Source organism: Anolis carolinensis, chromosome 6 (genome assembly GCF_035594765.1).
Source record: "Anolis carolinensis isolate JA03-04 chromosome 6, rAnoCar3.1.pri, whole genome shotgun sequence".
Lineage (NCBI taxonomy): Eukaryota > Metazoa > Chordata > Lepidosauria > Squamata > Dactyloidae > Anolis > Anolis carolinensis.
This window is the reverse complement of record NC_085846.1, coordinates 73,308,473-73,335,674: the sequence shown is the minus strand read 5'-3', so window position 1 is coordinate 73,335,674 and position 27,202 is coordinate 73,308,473. Positions and strand designations below refer to the sequence as shown.

The 27,202-nt window shown below is 39.2% G+C and overlaps 1 protein-coding gene across 7 annotated transcripts in view; it reads left to right on the top strand.

Moving 5' to 3' along the window:
- The window catches only part of rbms3 (RNA binding motif single stranded interacting protein 3), a 958,643-nt gene that overhangs the window by 547,268 nt on the left and 384,173 nt on the right, over positions 1-27,202 (top strand). For all 7 annotated transcript variants that reach the window (XM_062958203.1, XM_062958201.1, XM_062958202.1 and 4 more), the window contains one exon: positions 22,364-22,422. In XM_062958203.1, the coding sequence (XP_062814273.1) occupies positions 22,364-22,422 (59 nt within the window). The remainder of the gene's footprint in view (positions 1-22,363; positions 22,423-27,202) is intronic.

Below are 27,202 nucleotides of genomic sequence, written 5' to 3'. Positions count from 1 at the left end.
TAGGGAAAAGAGATGTGAACTATGGCTTGCAGATAATTGAGAATCTTGCAGATATGATGGAAATTCCCCTTTCCAAGTTTACTGTATTCCAGGAAATGCAATGCTATGTGACAGAAATACCAAAGTTTTATGTCAATACTGATGAACCTTTATCCATCCAGATGTTCTGTATTCCATTTTCCAAAGTCCCTAGATAAGCATTGTCCAAGTAAATCATTGTGAGAGTCATAGTCCAAAATATCTTAACAATAAAAGATCACCCATACCAGATTTACATATGTTTTCTTTTTTAAAGGATAGTAACCCCTCTTTTGGACATCCCATTCTATTTTTGTATTTTATTTCTTTATTCAATAAGCACTTCCATGGCTGTAGACTGGGGGATTATCCTTCAAGTAACGCCAGTGTTCTAGGACCTGTTCCATGCATGCAAGCTTTTTCTTCAAACTGAAAACTAAGGAATGTGAAAATACTTCAAGGAAATTACCTTCCTCACTATTGGTGAGGTAGGTTCAACCTTGAAAAAGTGGACTTTAGCTCAAAATATTTGGTGCTGCCTTTCCCATGCCTGCTTTCTTTTGTTCCTGCATATATGCTCTCAGGAAGAAAGATTCAAAAATAAAAGAAAACATGATTGACTCAGTAGTATTTATGTACACATGTGTGCAATTTGATGAGTTACACTGGGAAATACTTCTCCTATGGAGTTCCTCACTTTGTACTCAGATAAAATCAGCTGTATTGCTGACTCTGAAGAGAGTAATGTTTTGGTGTTCCATCACATCTATCCAATTAGTAATGAAAAATATAAATTACTGTAATATACAGTTCGCCAAGACCAGGGGTGAAGAGTTGCTTATTCTGTGGTCTTTTGACTAATGGATTAGTCTATCTGTGGCAGATGTACATAGTCAGCAAAGCTAGAAAAGAATGAGGTCAGGCACATCACATTTGCTTTTTCTCCTTCCATTTCTACAACCATTTCTTTTACACTTGCAAAGATTTCTAAATTGTGCAACTTGCAGGCTATATCAGGGCATGTTTGTGATGAGAAGTTTCCAGTTGCATTGAAAGTGGATGATGTCACTTTGCAGGAGAGTATGCTCATAAACTATGAGGGTACAGATGGATGGAAATTTAGAACACATCCAGTTTCATAAGTTTCCTTACAATATATAGTTCCTTTCCTGAACACCTATGGGGAGGGAATCTTGTAGATGGGAATGCTAGCAATGATGCAGAACCTTTTCCTTGAGATGGTGAGTTACAAGTCTTACAACCTTTTCAGGGGAAGATTAAACTGTTTCCATGACTCTTCAACAATAAATGTGTGTTTATTGTTCATTGTCATCAAGTTGGCTTAGACTTATTCCAGTCCTATGAATGAAAGACCTCAAAGGCATTTTTGCATTACCTCAGCATAGGGTTACAGGGTGGAAGACTTTCAGAAGTGGTTTATCAGTACCTTCTTATGTGCAGTACTAACAAGAATTAGCTAACGTGCAACCCCTTGAGAGATCTTCTACCAGTGTCACCCCCTTTACCATTAGCATAGACAGCATCATGCATCATAGGAGTATATAGGCTTGCTACCATGGAAGAGCCACAGTGTGAAGGGGAAGCATATTTGGAATCAAGAACAGTGAAACCTACATACTGCTGTACCAAACACTTCTTTTCAGGTAATATTGGGGAAAAGATGTTAAAAGGCCATGCCTGCCATTCTATACACATTTAATAAGATATACTTCCCTTTGAAAAAGAAGCTTAACACATTCTTTCCTCATTGCCTGCCCTGCTTCCAAAAGCATGAGCATCGAAGAGCAAACAAATGAATATTTTTTTCTGTCATGGAAGGAAATCATCCATATTCATATTGCAGAACGAATATTGTTGTTCAAGATACTTGTTTGCTACACTTCAGCTGCTGCTGTCAGAGTTACTAACAAAAAATCAAAACAATACTGAACAAAAATAGCAATATAAAAACACACTCAGGACAGAGCAGAATTTAAAAAAACACCATAATACTATACACATTAAAATACCTTGCATGCCTTGGTTTTCGCTTGGTGAATAACAGAAATTTGAGATAATACCAGGTGACCTTCCTTGCAAAATTAAATTTTACAACTGAGATCGTACAGCCAAGTAATTGTATCTTTTGTCACCAGCAACCTTTCTTCAGAAAGCAGAGAAAGTTGGAGCAAGACCTCAGAAACGAATTTTAATATCTGGGCAGAGATTCATGCAGCAAAAGAGATTCATTCAGTTTCCTTGTTCCCAAGCTATTTAGGGCATTATAGGTCAAAATCAGCATTTTCAGTTGTTCTCAGAAACAGAGCAGCTGTTTGAAAAGTGGTGAGGAAAATGTTCTGTGCATAGTTCACATTAATAAACATGTGAATCACTTTCCATTAGTGATAATTTCCAAACACTTTTCATAAATGATTTGGAAGTCTCTACATATATTTTTTCTCATCCATTCAGTATGACATACATCTGGTTGGTTAGTTGTACCTTAGAGTAGACTTGTTCAATCAATTTTGCATGTATATCACATTAATTCAGTGGTCTGTTTTGATCAGGACTAACAACAGGATTTAGGTCCCTTAAGTGTTTGCTATCACTTTAAGTGTCATGGCTCCACCCTATGAAATTATAGAATCTGCAAATTGTCGAGGAACGTTCTTGCATATTCCCACTACAAGACATAATTAGAGCTACCTAGCAGACAATCACAAATACCTTACCAAATGATAAATCCCAGAATTTAATAGGAAGGAAACATGACAGTTAAAATGGTATCAGATTTTTCTGACAGGCTCACAGATACAATCAGTTTACTAAGAAACACTTTACTTTATGTTTGCTTGATATCTTGTGTACCACTCTTGTACTAATCAATCCACTTTGTCATTTGTACAACAGAGTGGAGAAAAGGCTTCATGGTGAGTTGGTAGCCACCAGATACAATATTCTTCAGCCCCTAGATTAGAAAAATGTTACATTTCACAGGTATCAGGTATATGTGAACTATAAGAGGGACCAACCAAGGGCAAGATGGATGGATGGTATCCTTAAAGTGACTGGCTTGACCTTGAAAGAGCTGGGAGTGGTGACGGCCAACAGGGAACTCTGGTGTGGGCTGGTCCATGAAGTTACGAAGAGTCGGAAGCAACTGAACGAATAAGCAACAACATAGCAATTAAAAGGAATTATGTAATGTAGTTCCAGCCACACTAATAGTTTTTGAAATAACTTTTCTCCTCTTGATACAATTCTAATAAATATTAATATGTGAGCATTACAAGAAAAAATTATATTTCCCATTGAATGTATGGTGGTCGCTAAGCAGAAAGTTTTCCCTAATGCCCCTTTTTTTGCATACAAGCTTTTTGCATACTGATTTTTCAGAAATCTTATCCAAATGCTATAATGTGAAGTAGTGATGATTTTTAGAAAGAGACATCAGAACATCCAAACATTTTGAACATCATTTGTTGCTAATACAAGGGACAGAAGCACATGACTTCCATTTTGAGAAGTGGCAATTGAAGTTTGCCTGTGTATTACCACTCATACATGTAGCATAGTGGTATATTATTAGTAGTTAAGTAATAAGCCCATTACACTCCAATTATGAAATACTTTGAAGAAGCAGTGATGAGCACTCCTCATGTCACATGCAATGTTGTTTGTTTCATGTATTTAATAACTGCCTGGAGCTATTTGAATAAGAAGCTATTTTATTATTTATATTTGAAAACATAGCCAGTCATAATGTTCTATGAAATGTTTTTATTGTTTTGAAAAGTTATTTTTTACCCTAACAACGACAACAAAAAAAAACCAGGAATAATTTTGATATAGATGGGTGACTTAAAATTCTATATAAATTTAGCAACTCAAAATTCGTACTTTAAAAATTATTCAGCAACAATGGTCTCCTCCCGCACCCCAATTAGCATTGTTGCAAAATATGCATCTTTGCTATATTTACCCTGAGGGTGGACTTCATCTTTAATCAACTCTTAAAAGTAATAATGGTGGCTATTTATCAGTCTACCTCTTCACTACTTTCCCTAATGTACCTCTATTAAAAAAAAAACAACAAGTTTAAGCTGCATTTAAAATATATTCCTTTGAATTAAGGTTGCATATGATCGAAAAATAGCCAAAATCAGCATAAAATAACAGACATTTGCAATTTAATTCCATTATGTTATTTACTGTCTTCACAAATGTTCATCTTCATAATACAGCTGTCTGGAGATTTCTCATTCTTATGACGTAAATGAAAATTGACTTTAGATATGTGAATTAGATGGAACATGGTGTGTAGATTCTGAAATATTTGTTCCACAATATATTCAACCAGTAGAACACACAATTTGTTATGGACATCAGGGATTGCTTAACATGTATAAGAATTCAGGTTTTAGCATAACATTTAGAAACAAATGAAATAATTTAAATGAGATGTCAGAAGAACTAATCCCCTTTAGTTTTCCACTTTTGTTTCCTTTTTAATATGTACAAAGGCACAATTCTTCTAATAGAGAAAATAAGTACAGCTGAATTAGGGGAGCCATTAAAAGAAATAAAACCAAGGAAGACAGAGTGTAATCCTCTTCATTACCTATTGTCGTACTTGTACAGAGGATCACTTTGAAAATATGGCTGTAATTCTAGCTAATAGAGGGAAAGGGCAGGCAGTAATTGTGCCACTGTTAAATATTACCAACATGGAAACAAATACTTTATTTTATTTAATTGTATGGTTTCCTCTTTACAATTTCCAACAAGCTGAACAATGATCTTCTATTGTGTAATAATATGGAGGTGGAGAGTTTGTAAATATTTTATTGCTCTCCTGAAAGTGTTTGGAACATTGTCATTGTTATTACACAAGATGAAAATGGCTTCCTAATTATGGGAAGGTCTCTGGTCTTTTTATGCCATTGTAGTAGCATGTGAAGCAAAAAAAAAATGGCTCATAATTTTCCTGTTGTTGCAGTCATATATTTGTTATGGTGTCTAGCAAAAGTTGAGGTTGGTCAAAATCCAGCTCACTTTTTACAAAACGGCCAAGAAGGTTATATGTATGGTTTTAAGGCCAATTTCTGAATAGGTTCATCAGTGGGTAAAAGACAATAACAGCAACAACAACCTATCCAAAATTGAGCTATCCGAGCATTCTTTGGTTTCCGTAATCTTGTTATTGATTGTCTTAGGATGGCACATCTGAGAATTGTGCAGCTTGCAGCCTACCTGTTGGCCATATCTGTGTATTTTATAGATAGGTACTATGAAAAACACACTCTGGAAGCCAGCCAGAGATATAATTCTGGTCTAAAATAGATTCTGTCCCAACACCTTATTATATCTGTATCTGTATCTATATATACCCTGTTGGAAAACCTTTGTTGAATGCCTGGTTTGTGCAGAAGAAGCAGATGTAGCATATGGCGATGGCAGCTGGGGGGGGGGGATCGTGGGAATGCCAAATGGGTCATCTGCAACCTAGTTATGTGACCACTCACTGCTCATTTTTGGCTTGAGTGTGCCTTTTGCAGCCTGATTTCAGAGAACTGCTGAGTCTGCAAGCAGAACTGTTTTGTTGAATGAGAGCCTAAAAACAAAGAAAGGAAAGATTTGGTGTTGGGTGAATACAGAGGAATTTCTAGATCCCTAGACTGAGGGTTATGGCCTCGGCATCACCTGATTATGACAGTTTAGCTGACCCTTGATTATTTTGACTGGTGTGCTCTAAGTTAGAACATGTTTTTAGTGTCTCTTTCCGGTTTAATTTTTTTTTTTTAAATTATTGATACATCCATTCAATTAACAAACTTTTGCCACACAAGTATTATCTCAATATACATTATTCCAAAAGTCACTTTACCTTAAGTGACACTTTATATATTCCTTAGATGTGTATCACCCATTTCCCGTGCCCTGCCCCTCCCCCCAATTCCCCCCTCCCTCCTGGAACAGTGATTCCAAATGATGTCAATTCATCGATTTACAACATTTCAAATCCCTTGCTGCTATTTAAATGTGAAGAACAACTAAACTTCAGTGGAAGCTTTTATATGCTTTGGGTTTGCCGAATCAAGACTGATGCCAGTATAATGTAGCCATCATCTGCTGCTACTGTCAGGCAACATAGAGTTAATGTTGTAATGTGGGTTGCTCACTTTATGCACCTAGAAGTATACCTTCTCATAACTCCCTTAGATTTTCTTAATGCTATAGATAACTCAATGTCACCCACAAAAATGACATTAATGCAACATTAGGTGGTGGGGTTTGAGAAGCAAAAGATGGGAAATTACAGCTTGTGAGGCTACACACCCAGTGTGTAGGTGTTTTGAAAGTTCCTTGAAGAGAGATTTTCACAAACATACAACTGGCTATTATTTTGAGTAGAAAAACAGTGGTATCTACACATATGTAGATTTGCAGTTATTACTTCAAATATAAAGCCTAACAGGATGAGCAATTTTCAGTGGGTAGATGTATTGTAGTCCAGCATAATGAATTAGCAGTACTTTGCCCTCTTAAGAATCAACCAACTTGCATACTTCCTGCACACCTTTCCTCCAGCTCCAGGCTGCCTTGGATTACAAAACAGTATATTTTATTATCCCTGCCAGGGGGCTGAATATAACTCTATTTAATAAACCTGCACTGTCACCAACACCTGTATGAAGCCTGAATGAGTAATCAAGGTTGAACATTCAGCACAGCACTGGGTTTTATTTTGACTTAAGACTTTTTTTTAAATGCAGAGATTGAGTATTTGTTCTGGTCTTTACTTTTTATGCATTGTTTACATTAATATAATTTCTATCCATATTTACCTGAATTTTTCCTTTAAAATTATCTCTCCACATTTATTTTAAGTTAATATTTTCATACATTAACATGACCAAAAATTACATTACAGTCCAGAGAGAAATGCAAACCCTGTTGGCTAGCCAAGTTCCAATACAGGCATAGATAAGGACATTACATTAAAGGATTTTCAGAAGAACAGATTCTGCAAACAAACATTTTCACTTACCTCAAAGCTTGTTGCCTAGATCTGTGTTGCCATATTGTAACATTAAGACTGTAACTTCCTTTGGTACTGTTTAGGGTTTCCTAAATTCTATAGAGGACCATTCTCCCGTTCCCTGAGTTGCACAACACAGTGCAAACATGCAGTAATTGTTAACACAGAAAATTGTAGAGTAATGAATGACATGGTTTGGAAGGAATAGAATCTTCAGTAAAAGCAAGGAGAGTTGCTACATTTATTAATACAACCTAACTGATGGATAGAATCATAGAGTTGGAAGAGACCTCATAGGCCATCCAGTCCAACCCCCTGCCAAGAAGCAGGAAATCGCATTCAAAGCATAGGGTTGCTGTTCTAGGGTGGCTCTACAGTGGCCACTATATCTGGGATCGGATAATGCTAGCTGAACCTACCGTGGCACCATGTTGCCATTTATAAGCTCCAACCAGATTGAGACTATCTAGGTACCATTGTCTCACTCTCCGTGTCACTGCCACTCTCAACCAGCCACAGAACTTCATGTCTGGCTGGGAGTAGTGATGGTAACATGGAGGGTGAAATGAGTGTCCAGTGGGGCCGACATGGTCTTCGCAGGGCTGGACAATGTGAACCATTAATATGTATATCCTTCTGCATAATATAAACAGGCAGGAATATTTATTTATTTATTTATTTCCGGTATTTCTATCCCACCCTTCTCCCCTGGGGGACTGAGGGCGGCTTACAAATTGGCAACACAGTGCCATCGCATCAACAATACAATACAAAAGGCATTAAAAACTATATCCACAACCATGATGAATCTGATCATGAAACATTCTGATAGAAGGGTGCGCCTATCAAAGTTAAATGGACATTTTCTAAGGAAACCAAAACCCACCCATTAAAGTTAAGATCTGGACATTTACTGTTTTTGACATAGCAAAACTGATAAAAGATGACCCAATGTTGTTTACTTGACCTCTATACAAGATGGCGGTTGATGGGATAAAAGTCTTGAATTGCTCATGAAAGTAGTTACCATGCAAAAATGCATTCAAGCACAATGTAGTTGCAACAACAATGTAAATGCAGCAAAATCATTTTACTGTGATGTATCCACTACAGTGACACATGTAAATCAAATCTCAGCCAAACAGAAATGCAGCAGCAACAGGGTACGTTGAACACATGCTTCTAAAGCAACAGCTGTAGATTGCAGTTACAGGGCAACAATTCTCATTTTGATAAGAATTATCAGATTTCATTTTTCAGGTTAGTGTATGACATGGTACAAAGGTATTCTTTGATATTTGCACATCTTATCAGTATAATTCATTGCAGTATTATTAGCTCATGCACTGAGTAGTGGGATAGTGGTGTGGTGTGGTGTTTTCCCTCCATACTGAGCTACAACATTGTTCTGAAAATTGCCAACAAAATATATAGAAAAATTGAAGAAAAGGTTTATATATGAACAAAATTCATATACCAATATATGTAATTATTGAATAGAACCATTATATTGAGGAAACCTGGTTAAAAATGTAAACGGATTTTGGAGGGGGTTCAGTCACAAAATGGTATAGAAATGGGGTCAAATGAGAGAAACTGAAATGCTGTTTCCCTACCCTAATTGCAGGATTTTGCTACCTTAAATTTATAGCCACATTATCGTGGTTCCATTTGCTTCCTTTGAAAAAAATTCATTAGCGAAAAATGTATCTGTTTCATTTTTCACTTGTTAAATATACTCTTTGGAAACGAATAAAACAAACATATCAACCTTGAAAATAAGGAGTGTTTATAGAAATATTTAATGAACTGTAAACCTCCTGTGATGTAGATGCTATAAATAATTACTGAAAAAAGTAAACTCATCTGGAAATGCAGTAGTATTAGAAGCTGCACAATAATTGTTACTACAGGAAGCTGAGACACCTAGACATTCATAATATGTAAATAATAAAAAAAAGGTTCTGTGGGTTTACATGGGATTCTGATGCACTTTACATGAACCCTCTAAAATGCTTAACTTGCAATGCTCTGTTTGTTGACAGTCCCTGATGGTAGCTGGCTTTCATCTCTTCTGTCGCAAAGAATGCAACTTTGTGTTCATCTCTATTTTTCTTTCCCACAGCAGTATATATTTAAAAAGTAAAGAGGATACTAATGAAATGGGTAGAAAAGCTGCATGGAATGCGGAATGAGCAGTTGTACCTTGAAGGGTGACAGCACAATCATATACATATTAGCTCAGAAATAAATTTCATTGGGTTTGATTGCATTTACTTCCAGTGGAGTATAGGGCATTGAATTGCTGCCTGGGGTTATTAAATGAGTGACACCTTGAGCATTTGGTAGTAATAGATTCTGTTATCCTACCCTAAATCATAGAATTCAACCAATGTTTAGGTTTTTTTGACCAGTAGATATACACTGAGTTCTGGATGAACTGCAGGCTACAAGAACAAAATTGTCATTGCTATCAAGCATTTTTGAACTCCCTTTTATACAAGGATACAGCTCCTAATTTCCACCAGTTCTCCTCCTTACATGGCACCAAGATTCCCCTATCTTTTAAGAATAGTTTGATTGTTTCCCAATGAAGAAGGGAGTGGGATTAAGTTTATGTGGGAAGATCAACAAATATCTGGTAACCAGTCTTTTGCCAACAGAAACAAGCACTGAACACAACCCATAGTATATTTCCTAGGATTTGGGATGCTGCAGTTATTTACCATTATATTCCTTTCAGTAGATGTAATAATCCATTTTCCTAGATATGGTCCAGTGTATAGAGGGGAATTAGTGCCCTCAGTTCTCTCTGCCCAGCCTATGCAATGCCCCTTCCTCTGACCATTCTGCTTTATATGTAGGCACAAACCATCCTGAGGCTGTCTATCTTTCTGTCTATCTATCTATCTGTCTGTCTGTCTGTCTGTCTGTCTGTCTGTCTGTCTATCTATCTAATCTATATGCAGCTCCATGCATATTGACAAAAACTGTGTGGTTTGTTTCCTAATTTATCATTAACTTGCTTCACATGATTGGGAGTGAAATTATGGAACTGTCCGTTCCTGGAAGGTGTAGGACCCAAGAAATAGGCTCACACCGCTGGTCGCAATGGAAAACTTTATTGAATCCGCCTTGCCAAGATGACTGCAAAAGCTTTTACTGACCCTCTTCCGCTTTTCCCTTCAGTATATGGGGTTGTTGCCTCCCCCCTCCTCCTTCTCCATCCACACCTCCCTTTCCTTTGGCCCTTTCCCACGTTTGAAGACCAGACCCTGTCATAAATCAGCCTATCCCGCCAAATGGTCTCCTTCCTCTGTCCTCTTGTAGTCAGGTTGCGAAAAGACCAGCTTTGATGATGCTGTTCTTTGTTGCACCCTGACATGACTCCCCCCTTCGGACGACGACCCTGCGGGGAGAGACAAAGTTCCGACAATCTAAGAACAACAGCAGCAGAATAAGCCAGGAGAAGGAAAGAAGAAGGAGAGAGAGAGTCCAACCCCCCCCCCCCCCTTCTCGGGATCATGGTCCAGGTTTATGGGGAAACTTTGTGTGAAACTGTTTTCTCAACTTTGGGGCTTTAACATGCTCTGCTGCTACCCATTCCGGGTGTAAGGTCTGTGAAGACCATTGGACCAAGTAGTACAGTTTCCCCCGAGACTTCTTGGAGTCCAGGATATCCTTGATTTCAAAATGGGTGTGTGCCCCCACCATAATGGGGACCGGATCTGCCCCCGGTTTACTCCATCTGTGAGTGTTTGGCGCTGGTTTCAGCAGGCTAACGTGAAACACTGGGTGCACCTTGCGCCATCTATGAGGCAATTGTAACCGTACTGTCACTGGGTTCACAACGGCCGAAATGGGAAAGGGACCAACATATCGTGGGCTCAGCTTCCGGGATGGTTGTGTGGATTTCAGGTGCTTTGTCGACAAGTACACTAACTCCCCCACTTTGTAGTCCGGTGGTGCTGTTCTCTTTCTATCTGCATATTTCTTGTAATCCACTTTGGCGGTGCGCAAGGCCTCCTGAACCGAAGGCCAAGCGGCAGCGATCTTCTCGCCCCAATTCCCTGGCTTCTCGTCAGAAGGCAACTCCTTTTGCAGTGCGGGGAATGGCGGAAAATCTCTGCCGTTCACAACTTTAAACGGAGAGACCCCAGTGGACGCGTGATCCGAATTGTTAATGCAATATTCGGCAAGTGGTAGCATCGAGGACCATTGATCTTGCTGGTACGTGCTGTAGCAACGGAGGAACTGCTGAAGGGTCTTCTGAACCCGTTCGGTGGCTCCGTCTGTTTCTGGATGGAAGGCTGTGCTCAGGGCCCTTTCAGTTCCTAAAATACCCAGGAAAGACTTCCAAAACCTCGATGTGAACTGAGAGCCCCTGTCACTTATGATCCGCTTGGGACACCCGTGCAGGCGGAACACGTGTTGCAGAAACAATTTGGCCAACTCGGGTGCCGTTGGAAGTCTCTTAAGGGCCACGAAGTGAGCTTGTTTGGAGAACAGGTCAATTATAGTCCAGATTGTGTTGAAACCGTTGCTGTTGGGCAGGTCTACCACAAAGTCCATAGCTATATCCGTCCACGGTCTCGAGGGGTCTGCTACTGATTGCAACAATCCTTCCGGTCTGCCCACCTTTTGTTTTGCCATAGCGCACACTGGGCATTCCTGCAAATAACCCTTTACATCCTTGCGTATGGTTGGCCACCAGAATTGTCTATTCAACAGTTTCAGAGTTTTTGTAAACCCAAAATGACCAGCGAGCTTGGAGTCGTGTGCTTGGGCCAGCACCCTCCCCCGAAGTTCCTCCGGTACATAGTATTTGGAACCATGAGTCCACAATCCCCCTGTTTGAGACAGTTCAGCCCTATGAGACTGGAGCCAGGGGTCTGCATCTGCAGCTAGCCTCAATTCCTGGGACAGTTCGTGTGGTTGACCACTAGGTGGGGGCTTTTCCTTCGCTGTGGCCCTTGTCTGCACCATCAAACCCAGTTGTTCTTTCGTGAACACAGTTCCGACTTCCCCCAGGGCCGAATAGTTTGCATCGGGCATTCGAGATAGGGCATCTGCCATCCTGTTCTGGGTCCCCGGAAAGAACTTCAGCTTAAAATTGAAACGGTTAAAGAACTGTGCTCATCGCAGTTGTTTTGCATTCAGCCTTTGAGGGGTACGTAAAGTTTGCAGATTCTTGTGATCAGTCCATACCTCAAATTGGGCCTCGGTTCCCTCCAAGAAATGCCTCCAATGGGATAGGGCAGCCTTCACTGCGAAGGCCTCCTTCTCCCACACCCGCCAATTCCGTTCCGTTGCCGTGAACTTTCTTGATAAATAAGCACACGGTCTTAGAGCACCCTCATCATCGGCCTGCAACAGTATTGCTCCATAGGCCGCCTCTGATGCATCACAATGAACCACGAAAGGTTTGTCCCGTTGGGCATGAACTAATATGGGTTGACTTGTGAACCTCCTTTTTAATTCCTCAAACGCCTCTTGGCACTCAGGCGTCCAGTTCAGCTTCGCACCCGGCGTCTTAGTCTTACGAGTCTCCCCCACTCCCTTAGTCTTTAGTAATTCTGTCAAAGGCAGAGACAGCTTGGCAAAGTCTTTGATGAACTGTCTATAGAAATTTGCAAAGCCTAGGAATCCCTGCAGCTGTCTTCGAGTCCTTGGAGGCTCCCACGCCAATACATCCTGCACCTTGGCGGGGTCCATAGCTATGCCTTTTGTGGAAATGCGGAACCCCAAGTAGTCTAACTCCGTTTTGTGGAATTCACACTTGGAGAGTTTAGCATAAAGCTGATTCTCCTTTAATCTCCGCAAGACTTCTCGAGTCAGCCTAATGTGTTCAGACAGTGATTTACTGTACAAAAGAATGTCATCGAGATATATAATAACCCCCTTATATAGCATGTCACGAAAGGTCTCTTTTATGAACTGCATGAACACCTTTGGACCTCCGCACAAGCCAAAAGGTAAAACTTTAAAATGGTACTGCCCAAGGTGACAATTAAAAGCCGTTTTCCAACAGTCTTCATCTTTGATTCAAATCCTATAAAAAGCCTCCCGCAAGTCCAGTTTGGTAAAGATGCGTGCCTCGCCCAATTGCGCCAACATCTCTGACATTAGGGGAAGCGGGTATTGGTTTGTGGTGGATATTGCGTTAAGACCTCTATAATCCACGACCAATCTTAGGCCGTCTGCTTTTGGCCTGAAAAATACTGGCGCTGCCATGGGGGACTGAGATGGCTCGATGAAGCCTCTCTCTATATTCTTGTCAATAAATTCTCTGAGTGCCCTTTTCTCTGGTTCCAACATTGCATAGAGTTTTGGCTTAGGTAGTTTGGCATTGGGGTCTATTTCAATTGCACAGTCCGTCTTCCTATGAGGGGGCAACTGGTCACACTCCTTCTCACTGAACACCTCTATGAATTCATGGTAGACTCTGGGAACGCTTTCCAATGGTACCCCCTGTGACGTGGCTGCTATCGCCCCCTCTGGCTCCAGTACCTCTATGTCTTTCGGGGTACTCTCAAAATTGCAATTTCCATCCCAGAAAGTAAATGTCTCCCTTTTCCAGTCAATCTGAGGGTTTTGCCATCTCAGCCAAGGAACGCCCAAAATGACTGGCTGATGTGCCATTGTTGAAATCACAAATTGCAATGTCTCAGCATGAGAACCCATAGTCATTCTTAAAAACCCTGTTTTTTCTGTTACTGGGACTCCGTATGCCGGGGTTCCATCCAATTGTGCGAAGACTACTGGTGTCTTTAGTGGGTTTGGCTCCACCCTCAACCTGTTTGCTAGTTCGGGAGTAATTAGGCATCTCGTGCACCCACAGTCCAACATAGCATCTGCCTCTACCTGAATCCCTGTCTCTGGGTTCAACAGCCTCACTCTGACTCTCACAATGTCACAATTTACTCTTCTCAACTCACCCCCGTCGCCCTCTGGTGGTTCGATCTGTTTCCGGGCATTCAAAACAGATCCCGGTCGTTTCCCGGTAACTCCAGGTCCTCCGCTTCCTCCATCTCTTCTGCCTGAAGCTGCCCTGGGGCTAAAGCCGTTTCCGTTGCCATGGCAGCTTTCCCTTTTGCTAGTTTGGAGTTCTGGTGGGGCAGCTTCTGGCTGTGAAGCCTCTCTCCTTTTGCCTCCACGCCTGTCCCTTTCGGACACTCTGCCGCTCGATGTCCCTCGCGGCCACAAGCGAAGCAGGCCCCCCTCCCTGCTCTCCTCTCCCTGCTGGTCGACCTTCCGCGACGAGGGGAGAAGCGCCGTGTTGCTGCTGTCGGGGGTTTGATTCTGTTGCTCTCCCTTGGACGACGAGAGATTTGCTGTTGGTCCACCTCCACGCGCCCCGCTAGCAAAATCCAGTCCTCCAAGTCTCTTGGATTTCCTCTGTGTAAAGCCCACTCGAGCACCTCAGAGCGTAAACCAGCCCTGAAATATTCCAGTTTGGTGGTGTCGGACCAGTCCCTAATCTTCCCCGCTGTGGCTTTAAATTCCAGGGCATATTCTGACACCGTCCTTCCTCCCTGGTATATCCTTTTGAGTTGGGCCTTCGCCCTCTCCTCTGCCAAAGGGTCTTCGAATCTCTCACGGAGGGCTCTTAGGAAATCCTCCAGGCAGGCTAGCTCCCGGGCACCAGTATCATACATCTGCATTAGCCAGTCTGCAGCTGCTTCTTTCAAGTTTGCCCCCACCGTGTGGATTTTTGCGCTTTCTGAAGGGAATTGGTCCCCAAAATCCTCCATGAAGTGTCTTACGTTTGTAATGAAATAAGACAGCTGTTTGGGGTCCCCGTTGAACTTCACCCGAAATTCTCCCTTCCCAGGCATTTGGCTCCTTCCCGACAGGCCCGTGGGGAAAACTGATGCCCCCTGCTGCGGCATCTCATCCTCATAGTCCTGTGGACCCTCCCCGGCAAAGGGACGGGGTTCAGTGCCTCTCCCGGGCAGCCCTCTCCTCTGCTCCCGTTGCTCGACTGTCGCCCTCCAGGACTCATTTACCTGCCGCTGCATCAGATCCATCTGTCGAGAGAAAGTTTCAAACATTTTCTCCATCGCATCTAATCTCCTCTCCATCCTTCTCATCTCCGGGGCTCCCTCTCCGTCTCGCTGCCAATCGCCTCCCATCTGGATCTTCCGTCTCACCGTCACTCCCCTGCCTGTGGGTAACTGGGTGGAGGTCAGCGGCTTCCACGACGGGTCCGAGGGGTCTGTCCCCCCTTCGCTCAACGCGGGCGATGGGTTCCATTCCTCTCTCAACTCCTCGGCACCTCGAGGGTTCGCCTGTTCTTCTTCCAGGAAGAGGAATTCCTTCATGGTTTCTCCTCCATCAGGGTTCATGCTCTCACCGGAGAGACCTTTCCTCACGGGATGAGCCGAAAAAAAAAAGGGGGAGTAAAAGCTTAATGTCCGTTCCTGGAAGGTGTAGGACCCAAGAAATAGGCTCACACCGCTGGTCGCAATGGAAAACTTTATTGAATCCGCCTTGCCAAGATGACTGCAAAAGCTTTTACTGACCCTCTTCCGCTTTTCCCTTCAGTATATGGGGTTGTTGCCTCCCCCCTCCTCCTTCTCCATCCACACCTCCCTTTCCTTTGGCCCTTTCCCACGTTTGAAGACCAGACCCTGTCATAAATCAGCCTATCCCGCCAAATGGTCTCCTTCCTCTGTCCTCTTGTAGTCAGGTTGCGAAAAGACCAGCTTTGATGATGCTGTTCTTTGTTTTATGTTGCTTGCACAAACAGGGATGTAAAGGACCCTCACATCAACATGGTGGTTTTACTCTGACCTTCCAAGGAAATATCCAAGATCCCGAAATCAATCCTCAAAAAAAAAAAAATCCAGCATCTTAAATGAGTCTCTCAAAGTTCCATCTAAAACCTTGAGTGGATTTACTATCCCACTGACTTGGGAACCCTTAGCCATCACTATGCACAAATACTAGTGAAGAAGACAACAGATGTTTGGAAAACAAAGCCACAGTATGAACTTAACTTTCCTAAAGCTATGTATTTTATATCTCAGTTGAGATCTGAGAGCTAGCAGGCATATTCCCAAAGAAATCTTGGCATTGTTTTGGATATTGTTCCCACTTTGAAATAGTCTGTTGAATGCAGTCCTAAGTTTCAGTCCTGGACACAGAGAGATTAGTTAAAGCCAACTGAAATTGATGAGATTCGAAAGGGCTAAATTCAATGCATGATTGTAGGCTTAAGTAATGACTGTGAGCATGAATATGTAAATCAACGAGTAGCAAGGAGTGACACCCATAAATGAGTTATATAACTTCATTCAGACCAGTATCTTTCCGTTTTTCCCAGGAGAGCTCAATCTCTCAGGTTCCCCTGTTAACTGATTTGTGTATCTTAGCTTTAAGAATATCTCACTGAAAGGAAAGACCAATCTCTTGACTAGTTCATGAATACTCAGCCATTTAATCTACTTGGTATTTGAAATATTGAAAACGCTGAGTGATTGGGCTGAATTGCAAGACTCCTCCAATTGGAATAATGCATGGCATATGAAAGAATTCAAAATACCAGCCAAGTTCTGGTCCCTATTTAGATAGAGAGAAAGAGAACATTGAAATCCACATCAGTAAATGGGTACAGCTTGATGGTGTCACAGTGAGGGGAGACGCTTGATACAAAGTCTCCTTCCCCTCAACTCCCTCCCTCTTCCACTGTGAAGAGTTAACCTATTAACAATAATTCCATTACCCCTACCCTTCCTTTTATCCTTTTTACCCAACTGTTCCATTTCCCCCTTTTCTATGAAAAAATGGAAATATACCCATTGATCTACTCACATTTGCATGTTTTCAAACTGCTAGGTTGACAGAATATATATATATATATATATATATATATATATATATATATATAGAGAGAGAGAGAGAGAGAGAGAGAGAGAGAGAGAGAAATCAATCAAAGTTCATTGGCAGAAGAATATTATTTCAGTAATCCATGCACAATTAATTAACTCTGATAAAAGTAAAGATTATTCTTTTGATCCTAAGTTTTAAAATTCCTAAGTTTTCCTTTATATTCACTGGAGAAATAGCTAGCGTATTGCCAATAGACAACGTAAGTAATGTTTACCCTCCCGTTACAATATTACGGTTGCATTTCTATATTCATGTGTATGCAAATATGAGCACTCAGATGAATGTTCTTCTAAGTAAGATAATAATAATAACTTTATTCTTATAACCCGCCTCCATCTCCTCGAAGGGACTCAGGGCGGTTTACATGGGGACCAGGCCCAGCATAAACAGAGAATTCATAGTACAAAATTAAAACTATTAAATTATAGATGGTTCTATAAAAATGACCAGAACTAATTTTGAAAGGAACAAGTGGAGGCTATGAAGATAAATAGCAGCATGTTTTTTTTAAGACAAATGTTTAAAAGGAAAAAAGATGAAATTTTATGCAATTTTGAGAGTATTGCATTGTACTTCTGATAACTCCATTGTTACTTCCCCCACAAAAAATTCTGACAGTTGCCCAACCTAGCTCTAGATCAAAGAGATATGATTCCTTTTGCTGTTTATTGTACTTCCTTGGGCATTATTTATTTCTGTTATAGAACTGAAGACGTGCACAAATTAGCAGGTCAGCTCTTCATTTACCTAGATGCAAATTTCCTTTGTGTAATGTATGTGTGGCACTTCAGTGTGCACAAAATCAAAATTCTATTACCTATAATAATGAGCAGGTTCAGTACCCTTAAAGAGAAGTCACAGTACCATACACAACCAGGGGGGTGGGGGTGGGGGGAGGAGGAAGTTATTGCTGTATGACAAAATCTAATTTTATGATCAATAAGTTCATGCTCTGATTACTTCACTTAGCAGTCATTTTTTGTTTTTGGAAAAAAAGTTGTCTAAATTAATTCTAATTATTTTGCTGTAATGACATTTTAAGTATTCTGCAGGTACAAAAAAGTGCAGAGCAGTTACAACTAAAGCTTATATGATGAAAATCTTTTCTTGGAATACTTCTTTAGCACATTGCTGTTCTCCTTTTGTTCAAAAGTACATTCCATTTTCCCTAATGCTCTTTGCAAAGCCTTCAGGAGGTGATACTAGAGGTCATGGTTAAAATAGCTCAAATAAAAACTTTGGGCAAAATGTTCTCTAAAGCTCATGGCAGAATTAGAATTTGAAATGAGAATAGGATACACACAAAATAGACGTGCCGCATTAAAACCAGAATGTAGGGGCTGTATTAATGTTCAATGAACCAAAAAGGCCAGGTGTAAGAAAAAGTTGACAATTTATTTATTTATTTATTTCTGATATTTCTACCCTACCCTTCTCCCCGAGGGGACTCGATTATATGGGTAGAGCAAAGGTATGTGGAAGCCCTCATCACATTGTTCATGACTTCATTCTTGGACATTTCCATTACTCTTGTCATGTATTCTCATGCGTTAAAGGTTCTTTAGATGATTCAGAATGAGTATTTTTCAGTGTTCAGAACTGTATGGTGAACCTGCACTCATGGAAGAGGTTCTTAGCAGGAGGATAAGGTAAATTTTACATTCTTCAGACACACCGTTGATGGTCACTTCTTTGTATGTGGAGAGCAACACAGAGACCAATTCCTATGGCATATTTGAACAATTTCACTGATTCAACTAGTTCTCATGAACCCAGAGTAAGGAACAAAGAGCATTAACCCACAATTGATAGAAAGCTTGCTTGAATGTTACATTCCCATGGATAGAATATCTCAATTTTTTCCTTGAATGCTTTATGATTACAAAATGTATTTCTGCAATTAGTTCTGGCGAGTAGCAGAGCTTATGGGAAGATCAATTTACTGATTAGCTGCTTATTTTTGTGGACATTTTGCTGAATAATATTTAGCATATACACATCTGGTTTGTGTCATTTGAACCAGTTTGCTTATAGATATTTAGCCATGAAAAAAGATGAACTACTAGTGCTAACTGATGCAACATCAAATCAAACAGAATAGAACACTCAGTCCTGTTTGGGTCCTTTTAAGAGCTTTGAAATTAAATCTCATAAAATTTTTTTCACGTATGATGTATGTAGGAGGAGATGAAAAACAACACAATTTTGGAACACACTGTTATCTGTAGCACTGGCAGTCCATGGTCCAGAAGTTAGATTCCCTCATTCCACCAATGTGTGGGTGCCAGTAACTCAACTTGCATATACAGTAGAGTCCCACTTATCCAACACTCACTTATCCAACATTCTGGATTATCTAACACATTTTTGTAGTCAATGTTTTCAATGCATTGTGATATTTTGGTGCTAAATTCATAAATACAGTAATTACTACATAGCATTAATGTGTAATGAACTACTTTTGTCAAATTTGTTGTATAACATGATGTTTTGGTACTTAATTTGTAAACTCATAACCTATTTTGATGTTTAATAGGCTTTTTCTTAATCTCTCCTTATTATCCAACATATTAACTTATCCAACGTTCTGCTGGCCCATTTATGTTGGATAAGTGAGACTCTGCTGTAATACAATCCCTCCCCCTTGTTCCTCCCAAATAGAAATAGAATGGTAAATCATCAGTAATTCCGATTTCAGACTCTGACTTGTTCGTGGAATGACAACTATAGAGGATTCAGTGTCCCCCATATTTCCAGTTCATAAGTAGGGAGAAGAATTTTAAGAATCGATTCTTACAACAGCTCTAGTATACTCCTGTATATATACCTTCCATTCTAGAAGTTAAAAATGTAATGGCGACATTCAGATGTGGGAATGGACCTACATCAGAGCTATTTCCTGCTTTTTCAATGTCAAGTGAAACTTGGTTCTTTTGAAAGGCTTTTAGAGGTGTCTCAGCATTATTTGGTTTCATGTTGCTGTTTTAAAGTGGAATCAGAACTAGTGTTGCATGTGTTTTTCTAAATATTATTGATCTGTATCTTTTTTTTTTTAAAAGACATAGTTTGTCATATTGTAGTTATTTCCACAGTGCCATTTTCAGCAATACAATACGGGGATGGAATTCCAACTAAATACTTCATATAACTCTTCTTTGTACCTCAGTACCACATAGCCAGTTTTTGAGAGTGGGCCTTTTGTGTTTTGGGATTATAGACTTTCATTTGGCATCTCTGTAATTCAACCTGAGTTCATATCTTAAGTTGAAAGTTCAGCCTTTATGTCATTTGAAAAAATGCATATGATTTCCCCACCTGTTTGTAACAATTTGATTATATTTTGAGGTATATTAGTCCCTTGTGCCCAAATTGAATCCACAAATCTCAAAACAAAAGAACAGTTTTAGAAGGCTGAGTTACTTTCCTTTTACAAATTGTTCCTTATTTCCTAGAGCAACTGGATTAAATTTGCAGTGATGCAAAGCCAGACTGGTAACTGTCATACTAATATATGCATGGTATTTTGCTCAGGAGAAGCCCTCTTCCCAAGAAAATAACATATTTGGGCATAGGGCGTATTGTGGACAAGTATTATGAAAATGACATGCAACATATGGGTGTTTGTAGTTAATAAATGAACAAAAATTGAAGTGGAGATGTACAATGGTTAAAATTTAGAGGAAAGGGAGTCTTTAAAGGGGAAGAGTGAAATATTTCACTTACCACCCCATCCTTGACAATTTGTTTGAAAATTGTATGAAAATATATGCCATAGAGGTGTTTCTATGCAATATATATGTATCATTTAGTAAGTCCAGGCACTAGGGAGACTTATCATGCAAAAGAAAACAAAAACTTAAGCTTTAGTATTCCTTTATTTTCAGTTAATGCTCATGTCACAGAATATGTAATAGAATAGGAGTGGAGGGATGATTGATATGAAATATATAGAGACAGGAATTTAGACTTCCCACATTTTATGGTCAAGCAAGCAGTGCTTCATTTCTCTATGTTCTGCGGATCCACCAAAGGACCTTATTGCATGGACCTTGAGAAGCATGGAGGACTGTCTCTCTAGCAAAGGGAATCGTACCTTTTGATCCCCAACTTCTGTATTCCCATTACACATGTTTCCCTCTTCAGTTTCCCCCCGTTATTGTGAATGTTTGAACCATCACACAGAGAATCCTTTTCTCTGCCCTCTCCCTATTACTTTTTTAAAACAAATTAGGAAAAACTTCATTGAGGTCCAAGAACACTTATGCTAACATTCTTCTTTGAGAGTTTGGTGTCGGAATTAGCAAACAGCATTTAAATGCTCTCATGGCATAGAACTTCGGTATACTTTCTACTAAGAAGTGGAATTTACAAGCTAAAACACTCAACTAAATACAAGTATCTAGTGTGATTTGAGCTGGAAAATGTGTGTGTGTTTTTTTTCTCCTGTTGTGTTATCCTGTTCTCCTCACAGCATAAATTTTAAAATGTTTTAGAATTCAAACTTGATAATAAAAACTAAAAAAGCCCAATTAAATAAGGCTACCATAATGAAATATTAAGTTTTAAATCGTTCAGAATAATTTTAAAACATGGTGACACTAATGAATGCATATACCCCATTCAAGTGGCTTTTCTTAATAACCACTGAGTTGCCAAAAGGCTCTTCAAATAAATACAAGCTTTACGTTCTAGTGGAAAGAGATTAAAGAAAGGTCCAGTCTTGTCTCCCATGGAAGAAAATTACATCTGGGATGTTATTGGGACTGAAAAAAACTACCCCTGCCCTCTCTCTATCCTTTTCAAATCCTGGAATTTTCCTTTTATAAAGATCTTGGTAAGAAGTGTTCCTGGTTTCCCATGTATGCTGTATCTCAGTGAATCCTAATTACCAATGAAACTTAGGTTCAGATTTCATCCTTTTTGGTGGTGCTGCATTATAATTTGAAATTCCATTCAATCTCTCTAAATCAACTGATTTCAGTTCAACGTTTGTCTAACTTCCAAGCACACCATAGAAATCATTCCTTCTAGTTATTTATTTATATGGAAAATACAACTTTAATTTGATTTAATCAACAAACCTTCATGAGGAAAATGTTGGTTTGTTTTCACACCCTTAAAAAACTGAAACTTGGTCTCCGTGAAACTGATTATAGAAACAAGCCACCTTCAAAACTGAAGCAAAAGCTTTTGAAGGTCAGACTAGAAATGCAGAGACAGCATGTGGAACATTAACGTATAGATGCATTCAGTATTGTTTAGGTTGCATTTTTCAAGTATACTGAAGTTGCATTGTGGGTCTTAGGGATACTTGCCAATTGAACAAGGTGTGAAAGCAAAATGAAATGAGAAACTGTATACAGACACACATATCTTTTTTTTTCTTTTTTTGCTTATGTTTTTCAGATATGGAAAAATTGTATCAACGAAAGCAATTCTAGACAAAAACACAAATCAATGTAAAGGTAAGTGCCAGAAGCCCTTGCTACAAATCACACATCAGGTTAATTGACTGGTTTGCATTGCAAAAGTTCGGGCTCTGATGGTGCAGTCAACATAATGTACAGTATATTGAAAACATGCTTAATAATTCCAGTCAGTGGTTGGAGTTGTACTTCCAGTAACATTGCTCATTAATTTTTTTTCATTAAGAAACAAAATGAAAAACACAAATCAGAATAACTATCAAATTGCTTTGGCTGTAAAGTAAATTACCTGCTAACTACACAGTGTCATCTAATTTGAAGGATATTATTGGAGATGCAAATTGATTTCATATGTAAAAAAACTAAAACTCTTGAGAAAGCTTTTGCAAGCAAAGCCACACTTTGTCCTTCTTTCTTTGACATCTTCTGCTACATTTTTAGAAGGAGGGAAACATTAACAGTGGGACACAGTGAAATGAAAATGAATCCTTGCAACACTTGCAGTTTATTTTTATGCCATGGCTATCACTTTGAAATATACTTGGTCTTTAAAATGAAATTGCCTTGGTAAGTTCATCAGTTATAAATATGTTGTCTCTGACATCCATTTTTATAACCATATGCAAAATACTTCTAGAGTGTAATAATGTCATTTCTAACAAATATACTGTCAGCTCATTTCTTCCAGGTAGATTTTGCTTCTTATCAAGTTGTTTTCACATAATGTATTTATTGTCCATATTTATGCATACTGTACACATTTTCATTTTAAATTTTCTTTCCAGAGAGTGCTGGAAAGACAAAAACAATCGCTACTAATTATGAGAGTCCTACCTAATGATGATGTAGGATATTGACAAAGTTCGATTGATGTTGAGAATTAAGAAAACAAATTTCTGTGTTTTGCTACCTGACTACCCCATTTGAAGTCAGACCCCTTTGTTGGTCAGGTGTTAATTGAAATAGGCTTGATTCAGGTGCTGTGTCTTTTCTCAGATCTAATATATGATCCCAAGAGAAGAAAGATTCGTAGACAACCATAATTAAGGACTAAGGACTGGGATACCACTGGCATGTATTATTTTGTCCATAAATGCATGTCAATGTGGAACATATCCATTAGTTGTGGTGTCAAGAATGATTCTTGATACCAACAAGTATGGGATTACATCTGAGAAATCCCCTCTGATGTTGACAACATTTTTAGATTGGGATTGTTGAAAAGGTTTTGCTGTGTGATGGCACTCTTGTGAGGTCATCAGGAGTATTACAGGCTTCAGTGCAATGTAGGGTTTAACTTAAATAATTTCTTATCATTTTGGTTTTGAGGCTGCCAGCTCTCAAAATGCTTGCAGTATTAGACTTCTGTCTTTCAATGAAGGCTTGCACCAATGATGCCCAAACCAGAAGATACCGTATATATCCGAATATAAGCCAAATAACAATTATTTGTTAATATCTGCTACAGATATATTGTCACGACCCAGGCTGCAGAGCACCAATAACCATACACAGAGGCCAGAATCTATCTAATATCTTTATTAAGGAAATATATAAAGTTAATAAAAGCAAGTGTATGAAATAGTCCAGAAGTAGACCTTTCAGGAAAGGTCAAAATTAGTCCAAGAAAACAATGTCCAATATGAAATATTAAGGTCCAAAGTTGTAATCCAATAACCGAAACACTCACTTTGCCAGGCAAAGTGAGGGGAGATGACAAGGTCCTTTAGTCCATGAACTTGAGCAAGGCTAGGAAATAACTTGAAACAAGGCTTGATACAAGGCAACAAGGAACGAGGAGCGAGAACAAGATCCGTGGAATTACTTGGCAAAATCCGGAAAACAAAGCAAGGCTGAGTCCTGGAAACAAGGCAAGGTCCGTGGAGGTAAACAAGGCTGGAAACGGGAGCGAAGGCTTGGAATCAGGAACAAGGCTTGAAACAGGAACGAGGCTTGGAAACGGAGCACGCTGTCCACACACAACTTACTCCAGTAGCTGACGAATTGACTCCGCAAGATCCCTTTGTGGGTAAAACACCTAAATAGGGTCTAGTTTTCCCACCAAAGAACAGTTCACTGGGGAACCAGAAACGAAAGCTAATCTCTGAGTCCAGATGCATGACTCCTTAAAGTTTCTCATGGAAAACAGGCTTAATCAGCTAAATTCTTAGCAGCTATCCTAGCACTCCTGCGAGAGGCCGCTTGAACTCCTCTCTGTTGTTTACAAAACTCGTGGCGAGAAAACACAGGAGATTTAGGCTCAGGGCTTGTTTGACAGACTTCTGGAAGACAAATCTCTTGCAGGTGCAAGGTTCCCAAATCTGGCTGGGAAGGTTCCAATTCTGACTGAGACGGTGAAAAACCCAAGTTCTCCTCTTCATCTGGGACTACAGTGCCATGAATGGGACTACATGGCCCATGACTCATCACATATATAGGCTTTTCCCTCTGCAAACCTTTGCAATCCCTATGTACCTTTATATTTCTATCTATCTATATACATTAATTTTATATATGAATTTCCCCCTCATATGTTTGCAAGTCTTTGCAAAACCTATATAGATATTGATATCTAGAGATTTCCATGTACCTGTAAATCTGTATCTATGTGTATACATTATTTCATATATGAATTTTCATCTCACATGTTTGCAAGTCTTTGCAAATCCTATACAGATATAATTATCAATATATATATAGAGAGATGTCTAGATAGATATATATGAATATAGATATATAGGGCTTGCAAATATTGCAAGGGAAATGAGCGGACGTGCACACACACACATACAGAGATTTCTAGATAGATATAAACATAAATATATCGGGCTTGCAAATACTGCAGGAGGGAAATGCACATATCTAGAGAGAGGATTTGCAAACGTTTCAGGGGAAAATGCATATTTGAAATTATAATACAGTATATAATTCTAGATCTATATCTAGCTCTGCATTGTTTATGTAGGCATTGAATGTTTGCCTGTTACTATTCTGGAAGCTGGCCTGGGTCCCCATGGGGAGATAGGGCAGGGTATAAATGAAGTTTTTTTTTATTATTACTAAGTTATTGTTAATACCATATTGTTTTGTTGACCCTACTTTTCCACTTACAGAGCTAGTTTACTGTTTGTTTGTTTTTGAAATACGGTAAATATTCAAAAACCTTTAACCTACTGATGCCTTATTATAATTTCATTGGGATCTATTTTCATTTTGAAATTTAGCAGTAGATGCTACATTTTCCACCCTCGGCTTATACTCGAGTCAATAGGTTTCCCTAGTTTTTTGTGGTAAAATTAGGTGCCTCAGCTTATATTAGGGTCGGTTTATACCTGAGTATATACAGTACTTGTATAAGTGAGACTGGTGTTGGGGAATAAATCCTCCCTGCCTTCTTAGTCCCTCCTTGTCTAGAACTTGGTTGGCTGAAAAGAATGTTACTGGATGGTTTGCAAAAATGGTGGGTAAGGAAGGTGTTTAAAACATTCAGGCTTCACACCTCTTTCATCCTTTAAATTATATTCTCCAAATCAGAAAAAAGGTGGGAGTCCTTTGTCTGAAGATTCAGGTGTTTGATCATCTTGCTCTTGATAAAACTATTTCAGTGTATTCCTGTAACTCAGCAATATATTAGTTGGTTCAGGACAATTGACAGTTGACTGAGCTGACTTTAAAATTACTATGTATAGTCAAAGTTTTTCAAAAATCTTACTTTGTGGTTGCTCTGTCATTTCTGATCAGAGAAATTTTTCACATTAGTTTTATAGTGTTAGCTCTCCTTTTGATCTCATTATACTACTTACATGCATTCTGTTCCCACTGGATATCCTTCCAAATTATTTCATTTATCATGATGTAATTCTTTTGGGAGGATATCAGAGTACTACATTTGCAACTATGTTCTACATAAGAGTATCTGAAGATTTGTTCAAGTAAGAGCAGGTAACTGGAGCACATATGCAAATACACAATAGCCTAGTCAATGAGAAGCTAAATGAAAATTCTCTCAGGATTATTCTATTTGTTGTTCATGTAGAATCACACTCAAGGGAAGTTCCCCTCTTTTTTCTTCCATTTCTATATACAGTTTTTTTCTTAAACACCCAGATCCAGATCCCTTATTTTTGGATGTTTGGCAAGTGGTATCTGCAGAAAAAAAAATTCTGTAGCCATTGTGATGTAGGAATGTTGGTTTTTATGCTATAAAATATCCATGGTGACTACAGAATCATGCTGGAGAACCTAGAGATTTCTATGGAGTATTCTCTCTAAGAATCTATAGGACCTCCAGCATGACACTATAATTAACATCCAGCAGAGCTTGAGCATAGGTCACCCTAGAGCAGGGGTCCCCAAACTAAGGCCCGGGGGCCGGATGCGGCCCTCCGAGGTCATTTACCTGGCCCCCGCCCTCAGTTTTATAATATAATATATTGTATATACATATAATATTGATAATAATATTATAATGTAATACAATATAACACTAATAGTAATACCATATAATAATATTAATTATATATTCTATATTACATATAATATTACTAATAATATTACAGTATTGTGGTATAGTTCAATATAGTAATATATAATGCTAATATTGTGCTATGCTAATAATATAATATTTTGTATGTACATATAATTTGTAAGCCACTCTGAGTCCCCTTTGGGGTCAGAAGAGTGTGATACAAATGTAGTAAATAAATGTAGTAAATAATAAATAAATAAATAAATTTTAGACTTAGGCTCACCCAAAGTCTGAAATGACTTGAAGGCACACAACAACAACAACAACAACAACAACAACAACAACCCTAAT